Source organism: Aedes albopictus, chromosome 2, assembly GCF_035046485.1.
Source record: "Aedes albopictus strain Foshan chromosome 2, AalbF5, whole genome shotgun sequence".
NCBI lineage: Eukaryota > Metazoa > Arthropoda > Insecta > Diptera > Culicidae > Aedes > Aedes albopictus.
Window position 1 is genome coordinate 304,279,242 of NC_085137.1, and position 23,640 is coordinate 304,302,881.

At 39.4% G+C, this 23,640-nt stretch overlaps 3 protein-coding genes across 3 annotated transcripts in view; 2 read left to right on the top strand and 1 right to left on the bottom strand.

The window, feature by feature from the left end:
- Positions 1-23,640, top strand: part of LOC134288187 (uncharacterized) — a 504,266-nt gene that overhangs the window by 190,460 nt on the left and 290,166 nt on the right. The window lies entirely within an intron of this gene.
- Positions 4,226-5,227, bottom strand: LOC109423871 (proteasome subunit beta type-1). The gene is made up of 2 exons (XM_019698914.3): positions 5,061-5,227; positions 4,226-4,924 (listed from the first exon to the last, which is right to left on the bottom strand). The coding sequence occupies exons 1-2, from the start codon at positions 5,141-5,143 to the stop codon at positions 4,312-4,314; spliced, it is 696 nt and encodes a 231-aa protein (XP_019554459.1). The 5' UTR covers positions 5,144-5,227; the 3' UTR covers positions 4,226-4,311.
- Positions 10,063-11,589, top strand: LOC109423870 (prostaglandin E synthase 2). The gene is made up of 3 exons (XM_019698913.3): positions 10,063-10,586; positions 10,650-10,987; positions 11,053-11,589. The coding sequence occupies exons 1-3, from the start codon at positions 10,209-10,211 to the stop codon at positions 11,516-11,518; spliced, it is 1,182 nt and encodes a 393-aa protein (XP_019554458.2). The 5' UTR covers positions 10,063-10,208; the 3' UTR covers positions 11,519-11,589.

Sequence of the window (23,640 nt, forward strand, 5' to 3'; positions counted from 1 at the left end):
CCACCTAGTTGATGGTCGGCCAAACTTAGTCATTTTAGCATTGGGCGAATATGTTTCCGTGACTATGATTTGAATCGAAAAATGTTCGAAGTGTTACGTCTGTTTGTCTGTGCCTTAAGTGTTAATGGATGGTAAGCATTCATGGAAAGTCGCAAGAAAATCAGTATGCGTTTATCATCTCTTTGTACTACCAAACCTCTTGCACAACTTCCGAACTCCTAGTAGACTAACATGTTAAACATATAAAAATTAGAGTTGACGAACCAAAAGCCGTCCCGGCCTGGATAAGCCACTTGCCTTAATTATTCACACTCAATGTGTTCCACTCCTTTCAATTAGATCGACAGTTTATCATTCCAATAATCTTCTTCACTTGGTCTCATCACTGTTTAGGACACTACACTGCTCACTACTGCTGCTACTTCCTTTTTTCGCGTTCGTTCGGTTCGGTCGTCAGCACGTAACTGAAGATCTTTCGTTTCTTCGACCGTAATAGAGAGAAGAGAGAACTTAAGTTTTTGACTGGCGATTATTAACGCGAACGCAAGACGTTTGAAACTTGCGCGCATACTGGGTGAGTGTGATGGGTAGCACCATCACCAGTTTGCCAGTTTCGGGATATCGCGCGCATGCACATACTCTCATCACGTGTGCACTCTTCTCTGAGTACACTTAGGTCTTTTTCTTCACGGGGGATACGTACCGTGTAAAACAACCGTATAAAAAAACGTGTTAATTCATCCGTGTAAAAAAAATACCGAGCTAATTGGGTTTTTAAATTAAGAATAATATATTGATTTTTTGATTTTATTCGAAAGAGCACCTTTTTTTAAGCCAGTATGATTTTTTTCAGATTTTTAAAACTTTATTTTGATACCTAAATTCAATTACAAAAAGATTTTTTGAAATCACCTTTTGACAGCTGGGCAACTGCTTGACAGCTCCACCCAGTACGAAATGCGACGAGGGGTGATTCGACAAATCGCTCCCATACAAACTTTAAATCGATTTTTAAATAGGGTCCCGGGCACCAAAGTTCATGAAAATTTGGATTTCGGCTCAGTTTGGCATGTAGATTGTGAATATGGAATTATCTCAACACCACTAAAGAAGCCAATTCGGGATCCCGCGTAAAAAAATTGAGGGGTCTTCAGATATCCGAGGATTTGTTTCAGAGAGTTCAAGCAGAAAGGGAGGGGGCAGAGAAAATAGGTAGAGAAGCGAAGAGTGTGAAGCCAAAAATACCTTATCGAACCGTCAAACTGGTATCCTATCGGACAAAATCAACAAACCTTAACGATTGCCACATAATTCAAGATAAGTATTGCGATCATTTGAAACATTTTTTTAACAGTATTTTCAAATATCAATGATTTTATTGTAAATAACAATGATTCCTTAAATTGATGAACATTGATCCTTTTTGGAATACAATTTAGATGATTTCTTGTTAATAAATCAACTGCATAAATAATTTTCTATTGCAGTACACGAGAAAGACGCTACTCTCGATAGGTGGATTAATCTGTTTTTCGGCAGTTGCCAGCATCCTAGTAATGAAATCAAAACAGAAAAAGTGTTGCCATTCAGACGGCTGTTCACTCTTCGCTTCTCTACCTATTTTCTCTGGGAGGGGGTAGTGTAGCATGGGTGGGTTCTAGGGGTTAGTGGGGAAGGGGGCAAGGGATGGTTGAAGAGTTTGGAGGAGGGGAATGCATACTGGTTTCAAGGAGGATTTCAGAGTATTTTAGGGATGTCAAGGGCGGTTTAGACGGACGAAGCGAAGAATCAAGGATACTGTCACGAAGTTTTCAAGAGGATACACGGCATTGTCTGGGAGGGGCATAAGGCGCAGGGGTGTTCCAGGAATTTTTCAGCAGACCTACATACGTTATCAATGGGTTTTTGTTATCCTTCTGCTGATACGCAGCATTCTATAGGTCTATCAAACATGGTTCAGTAAAATAGTTATGTCCACAAATGTTGAAGGTCCTCCATAAACCTTCGCGAATATAGGCCTCAAGATCTACAAGCGTAATTAACAGCATGTTGTTACATAAATGATACGGTGCAACATCTTACAGATCCATAAGGCATAGATCTGTAGAGATGTAAATTTCAAAGATGTTCTAGGTCATCCAAGAACTACCGCTAGTAAAGGCCTTAAGATCTACGAGCGTAATCTATGGGTTGTTGTTTCATAAATGATACGGTGCAACATCCTACAGGTCCATGGAGCATTGTTCTGCAAAGAACAAATTGATACTGATTCGTGCTGATTCTTCATTAGGGCCTAACTGACATTTTCGATTTCTCTTCATCGATCCCTTCTTGGTGTTATTACAGAATGTGTATTGAGTTTCCCCATTTTTTTTCAATTGAAATGCGAAGAAGATGACTACATCTTGCTATAGAAACAAAAAGAATAATGATTTTGTTCGTTTTGATCAAGTTATTAACGAAAGAGAGAACCGACGAAGAGAAATCGATCAAGTCAGTTAGGCCCTTATGAAAAATCATTGTCAAATCAAATCAGTTTAATTTCCAAAGATGCTCTAGGTCCTTCAACCGACAAAAGACCAAGGAAGTACCTGGTAACGCTTAAAGGCCTTAAGTTCACTCTAGACTGTTCTCTGATAATACTACACTAGTTGCATTAAAAAATTATAGTCCAATCGTGTTTATATGCCAAACAATGATTTAAAAAAAAAGGAGTCAGTAGTGTCAGTGTGCGGAAGTTCGGCAGCAGCAAAGTTTCGCGCGCTCGCTTTGCTAGATTTTTGCGATTTGTTTTTCTTCTCTGCGGGGCACCGACGACGGGACGAGTGTGCGCGCGCCGTGGTTGAGTCAGTTCCGAATTTTTCGCTTCCCTTCGGCGCTAGTTTCCAATACACTTTTAGTTGATAACATTGGCGGAGCCAGCTTTATCTTTTTTCTTACTCACTCTCCTAAACATATACGAGAAAGAGCGGGATGAAAGAGGAAGCAAGCTGCCCCCTCTTCTACCTTTCTCTTTCTCGTGCATGTTTAGGAGAGTGAGTAAGAGAAAAGAAAATGCTGGCTCCGCCAATGGTTGATAATAAATATTTTCTTTCATTTTTTGCATTTACACAAAAGAGTGAAAAATATTAGTTCGGGTTCGCCGGTCGAGAAAAAATCCGGGCGCCGACAAGTGAGTCGCGTTCAGTGTATTTCTGTGTGGAATAGACTAAAGGTTTCTGCTCCCTAGTGGAGTGGAGACGCGCGATAGAATTTTCTTTTTGGCTAGTTCTTGCGTCGAAAAGTGGTCGGTTGTTAACGGCGGTTTGTGTATATTGATCCATTGTCAAATCATATCACCAACCATAGGTGACTCCCGGACTGACAATGTACCTTACCCTACTAACAAAAAATTCCTTCCTGAGACAAACGTGGAGATGCAGCGATTCGCGGTCTTTTTAACAACGTTTGTCTTACTAACATTCCCTTCCATCCTCGATGACCGTAAGGACGTGGCCGGCGCCGTTATTGACCTTATTAAAGTTGAGAGCTCTCGACCTGTGTACATTGAGAATAGTAAGCTAGTCCCAAGCCCTATTCATTGGTTCCTTGTGCAATTTCGATTGCTCTGGTCAATCACGGAGTAGCAACTACGAATTGTGCGGTCATCTATGCTCATGCTCAACAATGATTTAAAAAAAAAGTATTGTTTTTGCGTCGATTTTGAACCGTCGGGGTAATATGAGCACCCTATTTTCAATGAAGAATTTATATCGCCTAACGTAATACAAACTTAATTTGCTTCTTTTGATATTGAATCAAATAGCATCAACTTGAAGTACCTATATGGAAAACAAACTAATTTAAAAGTCATCTAAGATATTTAGCATGAAGTGCTCAAAATAGGCATCCCTTGTCCAAATGGTCCCGGACCCTATAGGGGAAGGAAATAACAAGGAACAAACTTATCGGAACTCCCATTCCGCTCACTCCGTGTTCGCCATCGACTTACTTCAAAAAGACCAAAACGCCCCTCAAGTCTTTACAAATGGTAACTCGTTCACACTGTCTCCCGCCATTAAACTAAGCACATGCTTTCTAAGCTGCCATGCTATCAAGCACTCATTCATCCGGAATTTGTACTAGATAGTGCACAGGAAATTTGGTCAGATATTCAACAGCTCCCATTATAATTTTTGCTTGAAGTGGAACTATAGATTTTCTTTCGAGCGAATATGCCCAATGATTCATACTATTCATTCAAATTTATTGGATGGTAAAAAAAACGGAAAAAATGAATAATCTCCCACCTACACCAATTTGTATTAGAGCTTAATCCTTTCGCAATTGAACGACTTCCTCCTTGATGCCATCCTTAGTAATAATGTTGATTATAACGGAATCTCCGGTGTAGATATCTCGCTCCGTAGCGGAAATGAATGTATCCTTAATGATGGAGATTGCCTTGTCCAGTTGGACCGGAGTTGGCTGGACATTGACCATGTTCTTCATTCCGATTTGATTATCCAGAACCGGTTGCAGCAATGGTCCAGCTGACCCACCGGCACGGTACGTGGTCTTTTCACAATGCCCAATCGGATCGTAGCTGTAGATGACACCCTTTCCATCCGAGTCCAATCCAGCCAAAACGTTGGATACATAGTACGGGAAAAATCGACGGTTGTACATCAGAATGGACAACATCTGGGCTACAGCGGGCGTCGTCATGTTCTTCTGGTGCTGATCCTTGTACATCTGCATTCGCACTTTGACCAAGCTGGTGAGGGCCAAGGTGTCACACCAACATCCCGTCGATGCAAGCACTGTCCGATCGGACATCCGGAACAGCTTGTTCTGCGTACGGGTGTGGATGGAATAACCCGAGCTCAAACGCGTATCCGCTCCAATCACGGCGAAATCATCTCCAGCAATGGCAACAACGCTCCTATAAAGAGAATTCGAAATTTATAACAAAATAATTACTGGATCGTTTTAGAAAAGAAGCTTGTCATCCATCGAACCACAGCCATAACCTAACCCGGTGCACTGACAACAAACACTTTGACCACAGAAATACTTACCCTCCGTTGGATTCATACGGATAAAATTGAACCTGGCGCACTCCGGGTACTTCGTATTCGGGAAAATTCTCAAAACCCAGCATTTTTACGTTAATTATTGTAACAAATTACTTGAATATCTCCGTACTACAAAATCTGCTGACTGCAATGAAATTTTCGAATGACAGATCCGATCCGACAAGAACGAGTAACAAATCCAGGACCGTACTCGTGACAATGTTTTCATCGGTGATGTTAGCCCTGTTAGCTTCCCAGTGAGATTCGATGTTAGCCCATTTCTAGCAAATTCTACACGGAAAATCCAATCTACCTAATATTTGGGTCAATTTTACTCAAAATTGAAAATATCGAATAAACTCGTTACCCAAAACTAGGTTGTTTTCCCTCTCTGGCTCACCGATGTTGTCAAAAACAAACAGAGATGCATCAAGGGAAGGTTCATTTATTACGTCCATTGTTTTTCGAGATTTCTAGACCCCCCCCTCTGTCACGCTACAGTCGCTTACGAGCCGATTTTATAAATGAATTTTGACAAGAGGTAGCGTCCAATAACCCCCCGCATAATCACAAACTGTAAATGCATTGTTTCTCATACTGTATATGACAATTAGCAATTGTCATTTAACCATTTCTCAGACTGTCAGAGATAACAGTAAGCTAACCATTCCATGTACAGATTTGCCTGTTTGGCAAACGGTAATCCGCTAATTTACAGTATGTGGAATAGGCGGTTAAGATAGGTTACCATAAAAAATTGCTCGTTTTCCCGAACAAATTTTTCGCAATACTGTATAGGATATGGTCAATATATTATCCAGTTTTTCAGACAATTCACTGCACAATAAATGGTAAGGGAACAGTTTAACAATAAATCTAGAAGAAAAACAAACACTGTATGGGTTATAATTGATGTTTGGTCTTTCATGGTATTTTAAGCTTATGATATATGGTTCTGCCACAGAGAAACAGACGTAACACTTAGAACAAATTTCATTAAAAAACATCGTCACGAAAACATAATCGCCCAATGCTAAACGTACTGTGTTTGGCCGGGCCGCCACTAGATGGCGGTAGTGGGCAAACGTCAAACAGGAGCAAAAACGATACCAGCGCCGCGAGTGGTCAATCGACCTACTACTAAATATTTGAATCAACCGTTAAAAAGGTGATCGATGGGAGGCAATGAGAGTGTGACGTCTGTTTCTCTGTGGTTCTGCTATATTTGAACCGTTTAAAAATAAAAAAGCGGTGAGTTCATCGGATTTTTTATTCAAAAAATTCAGCGCTTCAAGCTAGGCTAGTTAATACCTACGGCGATTGATTTATTAATTGACAATAGGGTCCTAAAATGAAAAATATTTTCCCGCTTTTGGTGCATAACACGAAAGAGCTTGGTTTTCTGATCTCAATGGTAATTTTTCCGAACTTGAACAATAACAGAATAGTTAATAAACTCGAAAATAAAATAATGATGAGCAAGTCTTGTTTGACATTCGAGGTCAACCTTGACGTAACGAAAGTGAAACGGCGGGTTGCAAAAGACACCACATTGGCTCACTTTTGACAACAAATGTTCCTGTTTGACATACACGGTAAACAAAATTTACCCAAAATTGAGTGCTAAACAAGGAGTGTTGCAAAAATTATTAAAATTTTTGAAAATATATTTTATGGGCTTTACCTAATAGGAATACTTAAAAAATGAGTAAACATGTCGTTTTAATCAATGCTTGATCGAATTATGCAGAAATTGAGATAGGCCTTTAGGAGCCTATTACCATAGACTAATTCCAAGACCTCGATGTACCAAAGAAAACGATCAAATTTTCGGTGACCAGTCCGGTACCCAATAAATATTCATAACCGTGTATTTTTTTCCGTGTAAATTGCCTTTTGTGTACATTTTATTTAGCGTGTTACACTGATCTGACAGCTCTGACAGTAAGGGACTAAACATAAACTACGTAAAGTGAGTACCGAGGATTGTTCACAATCTGCGAACTTGACTGCGGAAAAAAATGCGACCATGACGCCGCTGCTATTACTGTGGTGACAGCGGATTTTTTATCGCAAGCAGCTTCCAATTTCCGCCTGCCACAGGCCGAATCTTTCACTATACCCGTTATTGGGACGCCTCGCAATCGCATAGTCAGGCCGGATCAGGTTTCTACCGCTGACTTTAAGTTCCGGAATCCTGCAAAACAATGTGCATCCGATGAGATATGGCACGAAAAAACAAATGTACAAATCAAGAAAAACTTACCCTTGTTTCAGCCAGACCGCTCCCTTGTTTCAGCCAAACTGCTTCAATACGTTTTCCGAGGCAAATTTTCAGATAGTTGTTCACTTCGATCGTGGGCAGGAGATTTTGTTTTTTTTTTTCTACTAAGTGCAGACTGCAAAGTTCGACCGGTACAGATACCAATGCAAGCTACTATTTGGCAAACTGTTGAACTTAAGTGGCATATAGTGAAACGCGCATGTGTAAGTGTGTTGCACAAATAAAATTACAAACCGTTTGAGAAATGGTCATTCTATATTGCCACCATGTCTACTGAGTTTTCATCACTATATTATTCGACAACTTCTGCACAATATAACATATTGTTACAGCTTGGTATGCGTTACATAGACCGTTCTTTATGATTGAATGCTTCGAGTTTCATAGTTTCAACAGTAAAGCATCTGTTCGAGGTACAGTAACAGTAACAGATAAAGGAGACATACTGTGTGGAGATTACCACAAACTGTATTTCACTATGCGGGCCGTGAAATTGGCTTCTTTAGCGGTGTTGAGATAATTCCATATTCAGAATCTGTATGCAAAACTGAGCCGAAATCCAAATTTTCATGAATTTTGGTGCCCGGGAACCTATTTAAAAATCAGTTTGAAGTTTGTATGGGAGCGATTTGTCGAATCACCCCTTGTCGCATTTTGTACTGGGCGGAGCTGTCAAGCAGTTGGCCAGCTGTCAAAATGTGATTTCGTCAAATCTCTTCGAAAGCGATTTTAGGTACCAAAATGAAGTTCTAAAAATCTGAAAAAAATCATGGTGGTTCAGAAAAAGGTGCTCTTTCGTATAAAACCAAAAACTCGATACATTTTTCTTAATTTAAAAACCCAATTCAATATCATCATTAATATTGTTGTCACTTCGTAAAATGGTTCATTTCCCTATACCTTAAATATATACGTACTGTCACACTTTCCTAGACCCCCCCCCCCCCCCCCCCCTCTCCCAAATGTTGGTCGTAATTTTTGAACGTTCCCAAACCCAAAGGGGGTCCTTGACCCCAATAAGCCAATTTTGGGTAAATGTTGGTTTACTCAAAATTGAGTTGAATGAGGGGGATTTTAGGTTGAATTTGCCTACTCTTGAGTATACACTGAACGGCGGCTTGCGGTGAAAATTACTATTCTGAGGGTCAATTTAAATACACAACGCCACTAAATTTGTGCAGACTGAGTTTCGTTTTAATTCAACAGAATTATAATAAACATATATGTTTTCAATTTTACCATGAACTCGATTTTCAGTTAAAAAAAAGTTTTTGCAGTTCCGTGCGTCAAGCCAACACTGAGTTTCTAGCACAGTACTCAAATTTGAGTGAATACAACCTAGTCCACAGATAACAGATGTTTATGCTAGTACAAATTTTTCGCAGAATCCTGTGTAAATGTTCAAAACGATATACGTTGGCTCACTACCGCCATCTACTCAACTGATTGCGGCATTACATCTAACTTGAATGCAAGAATAGTTCAAAGTTCCAGTTTCATTCAAGATCGAATACAATCTTGAATGTAAAATTGCGTAGTGCATGCAATCTTGAAAGCGATCACTAACTATCGATCACTGCGCCATCTCTAAATGATTGCCACATGAGTTTCAGCTGCTCGTTACATACGAAATGGCTGTTGAGCATTTTTACACACATTGGCAATATAAGCATAAACGTCTGTTATCTGTGCCTAGTCCAAATTTCAGAGTGAATACAACCTAGTTCCAAACATCGATTCCATCAACTCAAAATTGGCTTGACGCACGCAACCCCGAAGTTGAGTGGAAAGAACTCACTTTTGGGTAGTTTCGTCTCTCCGTGTAGCGTGAGTTTAATCGATTTACTCCAATTTTGGCTTAGGCGCCGTCCACAAATTACGTAACGCTCTGAGGGGAGGGGGGGAGTATGGCCGAGCGTTACGGCCCATACAAAAATTTTTGGGGTTTCATACAAAATAGCGTTACGGAGGGGGAGGGGGGGTCGAAAAATATTGATTTTTGCGTTACGTAATAAATGGATGCTGCCTTATTGGGCCGAACTATGGAATTGCGTCAAAAAAACTCAATTTTGGGTAGTTTGGCGGTTCCGTGATAGCAAATCCTTGACTGTACACGGAAAAACGAAAGTACCCAAAAGTGAGTTCATTCCACCCAACTTGGAGGTTGCGTGCGGGAAGCCAATTTTGAGTTGCTGGAGTCGATGTTCAGGTAGGTAGTTTGCATTTAGGCGTATACGGCCAAAGTACCTAAAGTCAAGGTTCTTTTTACTCAACCGTCAGTTAAAATTACTCAACTTTCGGTACTGTGCCACTTACTCAATTTTGGCTTCCCGCATCGAACTCTCAAAGTTGGGTTGTTTTGCTATTCACTCTCTGACAACAATAAAGAGAGCGAATGAAACAGGCAGCGTTGCCAACCTTCCAGATTTATCTGGATTTATCCAGATTTTTGAGGTCTCATTTAACAAAAGTCTGGAAGATCCAGACATTTGTTTTCCGGATTTGTAAGGTTTTATTCGGAATTTGTAAGGTTTTTGCCCGGAATTTGTAAGGTTTTCACACGAATCCAGACTTTTCCAGACAAATCTTCCTAAATCATCCAGATTTTTCAAAAATTGACCTGGCATCCCTGGAAACAGGATGCAAAAAAGAACTCAAAAGTGAGTTTAAAAATACTCAAATTTGGGTTCTCTTGTTTTTCAGTGTAGACTTTGCTGCAGCGAAACAAAGGGCTAACTCGGTGGGCATAGTTTTGTCAAAATTTCATAACATTTTTCTCCGAATGAAAAGTTTTTTGAGTTTTTGTGCAATTTTGCTAGTGATTTCTGCTGTAAAATAATAAAATAAACCACCGACGTCGTACAAAAATGGCAACATATCGCTTGGGCGCTATCGCGCGCTCGGCTGTTCGAGTGTCCACTGGTGTCGGAATAATTCGCACACAACAACACAATGTGGTTAGGTTATTGGCCAGCTCTGCCGGGAAGCAATCTTCCTCGAGTGGTGGTACACTCCGATTGGCCCTCAAAGGTGTGGCTGTGGGCGCCTTATTGGGCACCGGCTGGTCTGGTTACAATTACTTCCGGGGGGAACCAACGGATCACATGATTCATGAAAAAACCGGACCAACATATTTGGATCGGCTGCCTGACGTGAGGATAATGAGGAAGGTTGTAAATCCGAAAGACGATTCCGGGTTGGAACTAGTGTTGTTCCAGTTCCAGACGTGCCCTTTCTGCTGTAAGGTAATCTTTAGATTTTGGTGATCTTTAGAGAGCTAGCACATTAGCTTTTGTTTTGCCTTACAGGTACGATCATTTCTGGACCACAGCGGATTGTCTTACTCCGTGGTAGAAGTTGATGCGGTTCTGAGGCAGGACATCAAATGGTCCAGCACAAAGAAGGTTCCCATAGTGTTGGCCAAGACTCGGTCGGGAAAGTACGTTCAACTGATGGATTCCAGCATGATTGTTTCGGTGCTGGCCAGCTTTTTAAAGGACAAAAGTCAGGACATCGGGGAGTTGGCCAAGTATTATCCGTCCATTTCGTTCGTCAATGAATCCGGCAGGAAAACCAGCGACATAATGAACAAATACTTCCTGATGTTGCAGGATTCCAAACAACACAAAGCGAATGACGCCCAAGAGTAAGTGTAATATATCAGCGAATCTACGGATGAAACTATAAGAAGAATCTTCCCCGATTTTACAGTGAGGAACGTAAGTGGCGCTCCTGGGCGGACGACCATCTTGTGCATCTCATCTCGCCCAACGTGTACCGTACCAAAGATGAAGCACTGGAAACGTTCGAATGGTTTTCCGAGGTTGGCGAATGGGACGTACACTTCCCCAAGTGGGAACGAGACCTGATGGTGTACGTCGGTGCCGTGGCCATGTGGGCCATCAGTAAGCGGCTGAAGAAGCGCCATCAACTGTCCGATGACGTTCGGTCCCACATTTACGATGCGTGCGATAAATGGATTGCGGCAGTGGAGAAGAATAAAACACCGTTCCTGGGTGGTAAGAAGCCCAATCTAGCCGATTTGGCCGTGTTCGGTGTGCTGAATAGCATGGAAGGATGTCAAGCCTTCAAGGATTGTCTGGATAATACGAAGATTGGCGGTTGGTTCTATGCAGTGCGGAAAGAAGTTATGAGCAATCGTGGCCATGTGGCTTAAGAAGAGGTATGTAATTTATGGCAAATCGTTGATTCTAGGATTGTTAATATAAAAATGTAAATTTTACATAAGCCATCATATGTTGAATTCATCCGAATAATTCCTCTACACGATAAGCAAAATTATGGCGGAAGAACTCAAGTGTCAATTATCATATGTACTTCTGAAGTACATATGAGTTTATCATTCACTTGATTCAGGTATGACCAACTAGCTCACCAATATCTTCAATGAAAACTTTCAAACGATTTTTTTGTGGGGAAAATCCAATATTCATATTCCAATGCAGTCATAGACATTCGTTTAGCCCTGAAACAATTTGGCCATTTGAAGCTTCTTCTTGAAGCTGATCCTACAAAAATATTTAGCTCCAATCAAAACTGAAGACGTTTCTTCTTGTCAAAATGTAGGCCTAATCTTTCACCAGGAAGCAGAGTTACAGCATCTCAACGGTGACTATTTTGTTTGAAAATCATGATACGTGATTAATTTTGAAGAAAATCTAGCTTTAGCGTTATGGTATTTATTTTTTTCAAAGAATTATGTTTACAAATATCATTTAGAACTAATCCTTCATTAGTTTTGATTTACGAACACGCTATGGACAATCAATGAGCCATTTTACGAGACGTTTCGGATCAGCTGATCGCTCATTTCAAGAATGAAAATTTGACAGAAGGTTGCGCCCAAGCCCGTGAGTGTTAATATCAATATCAACACTGTTGTCATTTCGTAAAATAGACTATTATGGAAGTTAACTCCCTTTGCCCATCCCCCTAAACTCATGACAAAATTTATGGGCACTTCTCATTTATGTTTCATACGTAAAAAACTTTGATCTTGAAGCAACATAAAATGTTTGGCAACACTAGCCCGAACGACGATCGAAGCGAAACGTAAATAAACAACAAATATTTTGGAAGAAAAGAAGATTAATAAGAAGCCAGTGGTCCGGTCTCGTCTCAGGTTTAGCCGAGGCCAAAAAAATCAAAAAAGTGTCAGGAAACTCATAGGTACAAAAGATTTTATGATAAAACTTTTTATTGCAGTGATAGTATATCTACTAGATATTATCTAGTACTGTTTTATGAAAAGATAATACATCACACTTACATATACACTGAAACAAAAACGAAGGGAAAAACCCTTCAAATGTCATTTTTTGCGTAGGCATTCGTTTAGCCGAGGTCAATGAAATATTGGTTTTCAATAGAATTTTTGTAATTTCGTGAGTGTATTTCGACGATATGCCCCAAGGCATTAAGTTTTTGACGTATTAGCAAGATAGTTGACCTTAAAAGTTTATTTATTTGTGAAAATCAAAGAAATATTACACAAATTTGTTCCGATAAGGAGAAACGATGATAAATTGATTTATTTATGGAAAATGCTTTTTGTAAACACTCTAATGTAAATAAGCTAGATTAGTTTTTTTTTATAGGTTTCTAGCTGCACTCTGAATAGAGTCGCAGACCTATGTAGACCTGAAGATAGAACAGAATACGTAATCTTTCAGAAGCAGTTTACCAGACGTACGCGGAAAATGACATCCATTAAGACACTGTTGCAAACTGACTCAGAACGTTACGGTAGGAGATAGGAAAATTTTCAATTGGTCAGTCAGTCATTTTATCAGGATTTGTCTATGTCGTGTTCAAGACACACAATTCGTAGTTGTCTTTTTGTTTATTTTTGTGGTATGGTCCGTTTATCAAGACTTTTTAATTTCTGGAATACTGTCTTATTCTGTTCAATATTTGTTTTTCATTCATTCAGTAGTATTGGAAATTCTAAGTGAAATGTTAGATAGCTGTTATGTTTGTCATTTTGATTTTTGAAGATACGCTTTGTTTTTCTGTTTTTTCACGATCAAAAGTCGTCTTTTGTCCACAAGCAAGAGTGCAGTGATAGTCCTTATTTTCTATAGATGTATGTCACAGTCTCTCGCTCTTCATGTAATTTCAACATTCGAAAACGTCTGAATGTCTACTTTGTCATACAAAAATACAGCAAGTCAAAGAAGTAATTAGTTTTCGTCGTGTCAAGCTACATTGGTGTCAAAACTACGTCTATATATTAGCCTGGTACACGGTTTATATGGGAAAATATAAAAATGAGAAAACTCCAACTCCTGTATACTTTTTGAGTTTCATTTTAGTCCCATATCAACTGTGCAAAATTTGAGATCGATCGAAGAAACTATATTTTAGCGCCCGCCATTCTTAGTTTTTCATACGATTTACTATGGGGAAAATTTACTTCTTCAAAGAAAAATCGCTTGAGGTCACCCATTGCTCCCTAAAAATAAATCGTTGAATGATTTCTGTAGACAAATTCATGAGGAATCAGACCTCCGAAGACTGCAAAGCGATGCGACATTCGTGGAAAAAGTTATTAAGCCCTACCTGATCGATAAAATGTTGAGATTTTATTATTTATTGTTATTCCTTACATGTTAACCCTCTAATACCCAACCCCGCCTTTAGACGGGGTATAGTTTGAGGATTTTTGTAATTTTTGTTATGTGGACAATCAAAATTTTTATATTTTTGGCTGATATTTAGGAATGTTTTGTCTATCTCAAAATGGTTTTTGTGGTGTATTTTAAAGCGTATGGATTACTGCACGAATTTATACTGGCCTGCTTACTCTCACACGAAATTTGACGTTTGAGCGGTGTCGGCACCGCTCAAACGTCAAATTTCCTGTGAGAGTAAACAGGCCAGCATAAATTCGTGCAGTGGACCATTTACATTTTTTAAAAATCATTGAAAAATTGATGTTTTGGTTACCTTTTAGAATTCATTGTTTATTTTGTGTTGAATCGCTGCAATTACCATATTTAAAGTTTTTCCCAAATCATTCTACCCTAGTTTAATAGTTTAAGGGCCGATTTCTTCACCTCGGCTTAACTGGTAAGCCAGGCCTACCCATATAGTTAAACCTGGTTTAACGCTTAAGCCAGGGTGAAGAAATCGCCCCTAAGGGAATCGAATACACTCTAAAATTATTTTGTTTAAATCGATTTTAGATGAAGAAAAATGATATTTAGATCAAAATCAAAAATTTGGGTATTAGAGGGTTAAACGGCGTTGGCATGCCATTCGGTTTTTAGTCAATAACTTTTTCCATATGCCTTAGATCGCTTTGCGGTCTTCAGAGGATTTGTTCCTCGTAAAATTTCTAACAGAAATCATTCATCGATTTATTTTTAGGGGTTAAGGGGCAACCTGTGGCGATTTTTCTTTGAAAAAGTGATTTTCCCCATAGTAAATCGTATGAAAACTTAAAACGGCTGGCGCTAAAATATAGTTTCTCCGATCGAGTTGAAATTTTGCACAGTTGATATGGGGCCAAAATGGAACTCAAAAAGTGTACATACAGGAGTGAAATGTCTTTTTGTGTCCCACGCTACTATATATACAGGGTGTTTGGTTCCGGGTTTTGGATATTTTCAGGGCTGATAGGTCTTGATGAGAGATGAAAAAGTTCCCATGGAACATAGGGTCGGAAATCACTGCTAAGTGAGTTAATCACATTTTAAGTTTTTAATTTTTGGTTATCTTTGAAGTCCTATATCTACTAAACTATCAATCGTATAAACTTTCTCAGCGCACGAATTGAAAGCTAATTACTTCTACTTTCTTAGTCTCTTTTAGGAGATATTGGAGATATTGGGGCGCGTAAAGGAAACTTAGGAATCATGCGGGTCCTCTTAGGAGAAGTTGGGGATTCTTAAGGGACATTGGGAAATTTTAGGCGATATTGGGGAGGGTAAAGAGAACTTAGGAATCATGGGGTCCTTAAGAAATGATAGTTTTGGGGAATCTAATCAACAAGTTGGCCATTTTAGGAGATATTGGGGATTCTTAAGGAACATTGGGGATTTTTACGAGATATTGGGTAGTGTAAAGCGAACTAAGGAATCATGGGGGTCCTTGGGAAATGATACCTTTGGGGAATCTAATCAACAAGTTGGACATTTTAGGAGAAGTTGGGGATCCTTAATGGATATTGGGGATTTTTAGGAGATATTGGGGATTTTTAAGGAACTTTGGGGATTTTTAGGAGATATTGGGGCGGGTAAAGGGAACTAGAGGAGTCATGGCTGTCCTCGGGAAATGATACCTTTGGGGAATCTAATCAACAAGTTGGACATTTTAGGAGAAGTTGGGGATTCTTAATGGACATTGGGGATTTTTAGGAGATATTGGGGATTTTTAAGGAACTTTGGGGATTTTTAGGAGATATTGGGGCGGGTAAAGGGAACTCAGGAACCATGGGGATCCTTGGGAAATGATACCTTTGGGGAATCTAATCGACAAGTCGGACATTTTAGGAGAAGTGGGGGATTTTTAAGGAACATTGGGGATTTTTACGAGATATTGGGAAGGGGAAAAGGGAACTTAGGAATCATGGGGGTCCTCTTAAGAGAAGTTGGGTATTCATAAGTAACATTTGGGATTTTTAGGAGATATTAGGGATTTTTAAGGAACATTGGGGATGTTTAAGGAACATTGGGGAATTTTAGGAGATATTGGGGAGGGTAAAGGGAACTTAGAAATCATGGGGGTCCTTGAGAAATGATACCTTTGGGGAATCTAATCAACAAGTTAGCCATTTTAGGAGAAGTTGGGGATTCTTGAATGACATTGGGGATTTTTAGGAGATATTGGGGATTTTTAAGGAACATTGGGGATTTTTAAGGAACATTGGGGAATTTTACGGGATATTGGGGAAGGTAAAGGGAACTAATGAATCATGGTGGTCCTTGAGAAATGATACCTTTGGGGAATCTAATCGACAAGACGGACATTTTAGGAGAAGTTGGGGATTTTTAAGGAACATTGGGGATTTTTAGGAGATATTGGGAAGGGGAAAAGGGAACTTAGGAATCATGGGGGTCCTCTTAGGAGAAGTTGGGTATTCATAAGGAACATTGGGGATTTTTAGGAGATATTGGGGATTTATAAGGAACATAGGATATTTTTAAGGAACATTGGGGAATTTTAGGAGATATTGGGGAGGGTAAAGGGAACTTAGAAATCATGGGGGTCCTTGAGAAATGATACCTTTGGGGAATCTAACCGACAAGTCGGACATTTTAGGAGATATTGGGGATTCTTAAGGAACATTGGGGATTTTTACGAGATATTGGGTAGGGTAAAGGGAACTAAGGAATCATGGGGGTCCTTGGGAAATGATACCTTTGGGGAATCTAATCGACAAGTCGGACATTTTAGGAGAAGTTGGAGATTTTTAAGGAACATTGGGGATTTTTAGGAGATATTATGAAGGGAAAAAGGGAACTTAGGAATCATGGGGGTCCTCTTAGGAGAAGTTGGGTATTCATAAGGAACATTGGGGATTTTTAGGAGATATTGGGGATTTTTAAAGAACATTGGGGATTTTTAAGGAACATAGGGGATTTTTAAGGAACATTTGGGAATTTAAGGAGATATTGGGGAAAGTAAAGAGAACTAAGGAATCATGGGGGTCCTTGGGAAATGATACCTTTGGGGAATCTAATCGACAATCGGACATTTTACGAGAAGTTGGGGATTTTTAAGGAACATTGGGGATTTTTAGGAGATATTGGGAAAGGGGAAAAGGAACTTAGGAATCATGGGAGTCCTCCTAAGGGAAGTTGGGTATTCATAAGGAACATTGGTAATTTTTAGGAGATATTGGAGAGGGTAAAGGAAACATAGGCATCGTCATCCCCAATGTCCCTTAAGAATCCCCAACTTCTCCTAAAATGGCCAACTTGTTGATTAGATTTTCCAAAGGTATCATTTCCCGAGGACCGCCATAATTCCTAAGCACCCTTTACCCACCCCAATATCTCCTAAAAATTCCCAATTTTCCTTAAAAATCCCCAATGTTCTTAAAAAATCCCCAATATCTCCTAAAAATCCCCAATGTCCCTTAAGAAACCCCAACTTCTCTTAAAATGTCCAACTTGTTGATTAGATTCCCCAAAGGTATCATTTCTCAAGGACCCCCATATTTCCTTAGTTCCCCTTACCCTCCCCAATGTCTCCTAAAATTCCCCAATGTTCCTTAAAAATCCCCAATATCTCCTTAATATCCCCAATGTTCCTTTAAATCCCCAACTTCTCCAAAAATGTCCAACTTGTTGATTAGATTCCCCAAAGGTATCATTTCCCAAGGACCCTCAAGATTCCTAAGTTCCCTTTACCCTTCCCAAAATCTCCTAAATATCACCAACGTTCCTTAAAAATCCCCAATGTCTTCTAAAAATCCCCAATGTTACTTTCAAATCCCCAATATCTCCTTAAATCCCCAATGTTCTTTTAAAATCCCCAACTTCTCCTAAAATATCCAACTTGTTGATTATATTTCCCAAAGGTAGCATTTCCCACGGACGGCCATGATTCCTAAGTTCCCTTTACCCTCATCAATATCGCCTAAATATCCCCAATGTCCCTTAAGGACAAGGTATTTGGAGTACATATCTCAAATTTTCTAGAGCACCATTTTAAGAACCATTGCAGGGATATGGCTGAAAATGCATCATGCTGATTGTTTAGTGGTTGTTCACAGCGTGATGCATATTCATTTAAATCCGTTCAACGGTTCTAAAAAACAGTGCTCTAGAAAATTTGAGCAATATACTCCAAACACCATGTTCTTAAGAATCCCCAACTTCTCCTAACACGAACAAATTGTTGATTAGATTCCCCAAAGGTATCATTTCCCAAGGATCCCCATGATTCCTAAGTTCCCTTTACCCTCCCCAATATCGCCTAAAAATCCCCAATGTCCCTTAAGATTCCCCAACTTCTCCTAAGAGGACCCCCATGATTCCTTAGTTCCCTTTTCCTCTTCCCAATATCTCCTAAAAATCCCCAATTTTCCTTAAAAATCCCCAATATCTCCTAAAAATGCCCAATGTTCCTTAAGAATCCCCAACTTCTTCTAAAATGTCCAACTTGTCGATTAGATTCCTCAATGGTATCACTTCCCAAGGACCCCCATGATTCCTAAGTTCCTTTTACCAGCCCCAACATCTCCTAAAAATCTCCGATGTTCCTTAAAAATCCCCAATATCTCCTAAAAATCCCCAATGTCCCTTAAGAATCCCCAACTTCTCCTAAAATGGTATCATTTCCCGAGGACCCCCATGATTCCTAAGTTCCCTTTACCCTACCCAATATCTCGAAAAAATCCCCAATGTTCCTTAAAAATCCCCAACTTCTCCTAAAATGGCCAACTTGTTGATTACCCAAGTAACCACGATGAAGCCTTATTGCATGCAGATATACGGTGTATTTAGTGCAATCATTACTTTACATGCAAACTTAAGGTTGATTTAAAGTGGAAGTGGGCAATTATAGAATCAAATTAAGATTATACTGGTATAATCGTGAAGCAGTCGTATAATTGCCCACTTCCACTTTAAATCAACTTTAAGTTTGCATGTAAAGTAATGATTGCTCTAAATACACCGTATATCTGCATGCAATAAGGCTTCAGCACTGTGGTTACTTGGGTAGATTCCCCAAAACTATCATTTCTTAAGGACCCCATGAGTCCTAAGTTCTCTTTACCCTCCCCAATATCACCTAAAAATCCCCAATGTTCCTTGAAAATCCCCAATGTTCCTTAAAAATCCCCAATATCTCCTAAAAATCTCCAATGTTCCTTGAAAATCCCCAATGTTCCTTAAAAATCCCCAATATCTCCTAAAAATCTCCAATGTTGCTTAGGAATCCCCAACTTCTCCTAAAGTATTCGACTTGTCGATTAGATTCCCCAAAGGTATCATTTCCCAAGGACCCCCATGGTACCTAAGTTCCCTTTACCCGCCCCAATATCTCCTAAAAATCCCCAATGTTCCTTAAAAATCCCCAACTTCTCCTAAAATGTCCGACATGTCGATTAGATTCCCCAAAGGTATCATTTCTCAAGGACCCCCATGATTTCTAAGTTCCCTTTACCCTCCCCAATATCTCCTTAAATTCTCAAATGTTCCTGAAAAATCCCCAATGTTCCTTAAAAATCCCCAATATCTCCTAAAAATCCCCAATGTTCCTTATGAATACCCAACTTCTCCTAAGAGGACCCCCATGATTCCTGAGTTACCTGTTCCCCTTCCCAATATCTCCTAAAAATCCCCAATGTTCCTTAAAAATTCCCAATATCTCCTAAAAATGCCCAATGTTCCTTAAGAATCCCCAACTTCTTCTAAAATGTCCAACTTGTCGATTAGATTCCTCAATGGTATCACTTCCCAAGGACCCCCATGATTCCTAAGTTCCTTTTACCAGCCCCAACATCTCCTAAAAATCTCCGATGTTCCTTAAAAATCCCCAATATCTCCTAAAAATCCCCAATGTCCCTTAAGAATCCCCAACTTCTCCTAAAATGGTATCATTTCCCGAGGACCCCCATGATTCCTAAGTTCCCTTTACCCTACCCAATATCTCGAAAAAATCCCCAATGCTCCTTAAAAATCCCCAACTTCTCCTAAAATGGCCAACTTGTTGATTACCCAAGTAACCACGATGAAGCCTTATTGCATGCAGATATACGGTGTATTTAGTGCAATCATTACTTTACATGCAAACTTAAGGTTGATTTAAAGTGGAAGTGGGCAATTATAGAATCAAATTAAGATTATACTGGTATAATCGTGAAGCAGTCGTATAATTGCCCACTTCCACTTTAAATCAACTTTAAGTTTGCATGTAAAGTAATGATTGCTCTAAATACACCGTATATCTGCATGCAATAAGGCTTCAGCACTGTGGTTACTTGGGTAGATTCCCCAAAACTATCATTTCTTAAGGACCCCATGAGTCCTAAGTTCTCTTTACCCTCCCCAATATCACCTAAAAATCCCCAATGTTCCTTGAAAATCCCCAATGTTCCTTAAAAATCCCCAATATCTCCTAAAAATCTCCAATGTTCCTTGAAAATCCCCAATGTTCCTTAAAAATCCCCAATATCTCCTAAAAATCTCCAATGTTGCTTAGGAATCCCCAACTTCTCCTAAAGTATTCGACTTGTCGATTAGATTCCCCAAAGGTATCATTTCCCAAGGACCCCCATGGTACCTAAGTTCCCTTTACCCGCCCCAATATCTCCTAAAAATCCCCAATGTTCCTTAAAAATCCCCAACTTCTCCTAAAATGTCCGACATGTCGATTAGATTCCCCAAAGGTATCATTTCTCAAGGACCCCCATGATTTCTAAGTTCCCTTTACCCTCCCCAATATCTCCTTAAATTCTCAAATGTTCCTGAAAAATCCCCAATGTTCCTTAAAAATCCCCAATATCTCCTAAAAATCCCCAATGTTCCTTATGAATACCCAACTTCTCCTAAGAGGACCCCCATGATTCCTGAGTTCCCTGTTCCCCTTCCCAATATCTCCTAAAAATCCCCAATGTTCCTTAAAAATTCCCAACTTCTCCTAAAATGTCCGACTTGTCGATTAGATGCCCCAAAGGTATCATTTCTCAAGGACCCCCATGATTCCTTGGTTCCCTTTACCCTACCCAATATCTCGTAAAAATCCCCAATGTTCCTTAAGAATCCCCAATATCTCCTAAAATGGCCAACTTGTTGATTAGATTCCCCAAAACTATCATTTCTTAAGGACCCCATGAGTCCTAAGTTCTCTTTAGCCTCCCCAATATCACCTAAAAATCCTCAATGTCCCTTAAGAATCCCCAACTTCTCCTAAGAGGACCCGCATGATTCCTAAGTTACCTTTACCCGCCCCAATATCTCCTAAAAATCCCCAATGTTCCTTGAAAATCCCCAACTTCTCCTAAAATGTCCGACTTGTCGATAAGATTCCCCAAAGGTATCATTTCTCAAGGACTACCATGATTCCTTAGTTCCCTTTACCCTCCCCAATATCTCCTAAAATTCCCCAATGTTTCTTAAAAATCCCCAATGTTCCGTAAAAATCCCCAATATCTCCTAAAAATCCCCAATGTCCCTTAAGAATCCCCAACTTCTCCTAAAATGGCCAACTTGTTGATTAGATTCCCCAAAGGTATCATTTCTCAAGCACCCCCATGATTTCTAAGTTCCCTTTACCCTCCCCAATACCTCCTAAAATTCCCCAATGTTCCTTAAAAATCCCCAATGTTCCTTAAAAATCCCCAATATCTCCTAAAAATCCCCAATGTTCCTTATGAATACCCAACTTCTCCTAAGAGGACCCCCATGATTCCTAAGTTCTCTTTTTCCCTTCCCAATATCTCCTAAAAATCCCCAACTTCTCCTAAAATGTCCGACTTGTCGATTAGATTCCCCAAAGGTATCATTTCCCAAGGATCCCCTATGATTGGTTCCAAAGGAATTTATTGCTGTATGTTTAACAACTGAGCTGAGAAACAGGCTCTGTCCCAGTGGGAATGTAATGCAAGAAATAAGAAGAATCATTATCCTTGCACATCATACAAAAAAAAATGAAATGCATCAAATAAATGCATGCTCTAAATTGCCGCACGCACAGACCCCCCCATCTGAACAGCACCGCAGCAGAGCTACGAGTGCGAAGGATTTAAATGGTTGCTCTTGTAAATACACTTTCGTCGGCGCTTTCCTTTCGCTCCGTCGAAAAACAAGTTAACTGCACGTCGCACTTATTATGCGCAAATCCAAACTCCGCCTCGAATGATTCCACAGGCGGAGATGTGACGCGACAAAGAGCGAGCTCGTTTTCTGTATGCGATGACATCACCAGCAGCCAAGCCAGCAGCAGTAGTCGTCCTCATGCCGTGGAGCAACAGCACACGAACGCACGACGGATAGGGTGATGACCATTGTTTTGGCATGAAGTTAATGCAATTTGGAACGTTATTTTCAAAAACATTTTTTGGCTTAACTACAAAAGATAGAGTTTTGGTGTCAAAGAAACATTTTTAGGGAACAAGTTCGTGCATGTTTTGTAGAAGAACTTTTTTAACAAAAGCTTTATTTTCATATTTAAATTATCAAAAATGTCCAAAAAAGAGTCGATTTTTTCGACCAATTTTGCATTATTTTTCAATTTAAGGCCTTTTAAACTATTTTTACAAAGTTTACGTCCAAGAGACTAAGAAAGTAGAAGTAATTAGCTTTCAATTCGTGCGCTGAGAAAGTTTGTACGATTGATAGTTTAGTAGATATAGGACTTCAAAGATAACCAAAAATTAAAAACTTAAAATGTGATTAACTCACTTAGCAGTGATTTCCGACCCTATGTTCCATGGGAACTTTTTCATCTCTCATCAAGACCTATCAGCCCTGAAAATATCCAAAACCCGGAACCAAACACCCTGTATATATATATATATATATATATATATATATATATATATATGTATTGATATATATATATATATATATATATATATATATATATATATATATATATATATATATATATATATATATATATATATATATATATATATATATATATATATTGATCACACGTTAGCATTATGTACTAAGTATGTATCAACTAAAAACAATTTCGGGAACTATGTATGTGCAGATCAAAACTGTTTATGCTCGTTCATAAAACACGGTGCGATTTGGGAATAGGGATTGGTTTTTAAGTTTTACTTGGCCTCAGAGATTGGGGCAGGTGGCAGATTAATTTGGTGTTTATAACCTGTGGACAGAATGCGTTAATAATTATATACATAGTTGTCGTTATTTACCTTTAGGCTGATTTTAAGGGTAATCAGTGAACATTTTATATGTAATACTTGCGCATTTGTTCCAGAGTTAGTTACTATTACAGCTTTGGGTTCATCCTGGCTTCATGTTATGATGCTTTGCAGGAAATCAATGCTCGACACATTGCATTGTTATAGATGAGGTACATGAAAGGAGAGGAAAGGAAATATTAGTGCTTTTGGTGATACTATCACGACGGCCATTCAGAATGGTTCAACGGGTGCAGATGAGAAGATCATCCCTGCTGGCTTGCAGCGCTCATTAAGGTCTGAGGTCAAGCTCGTCCGTTAAAAATTTGAAATTACCACGTGTTGCCGTTGGAAAAGCACGTTTTAGCTCTCTCGGAGAGGCAATTGGTCCCGCCCGTTCGAGGTTGGCAGGGTGGCCAGAATTATTTTGAAATGAGTTTATG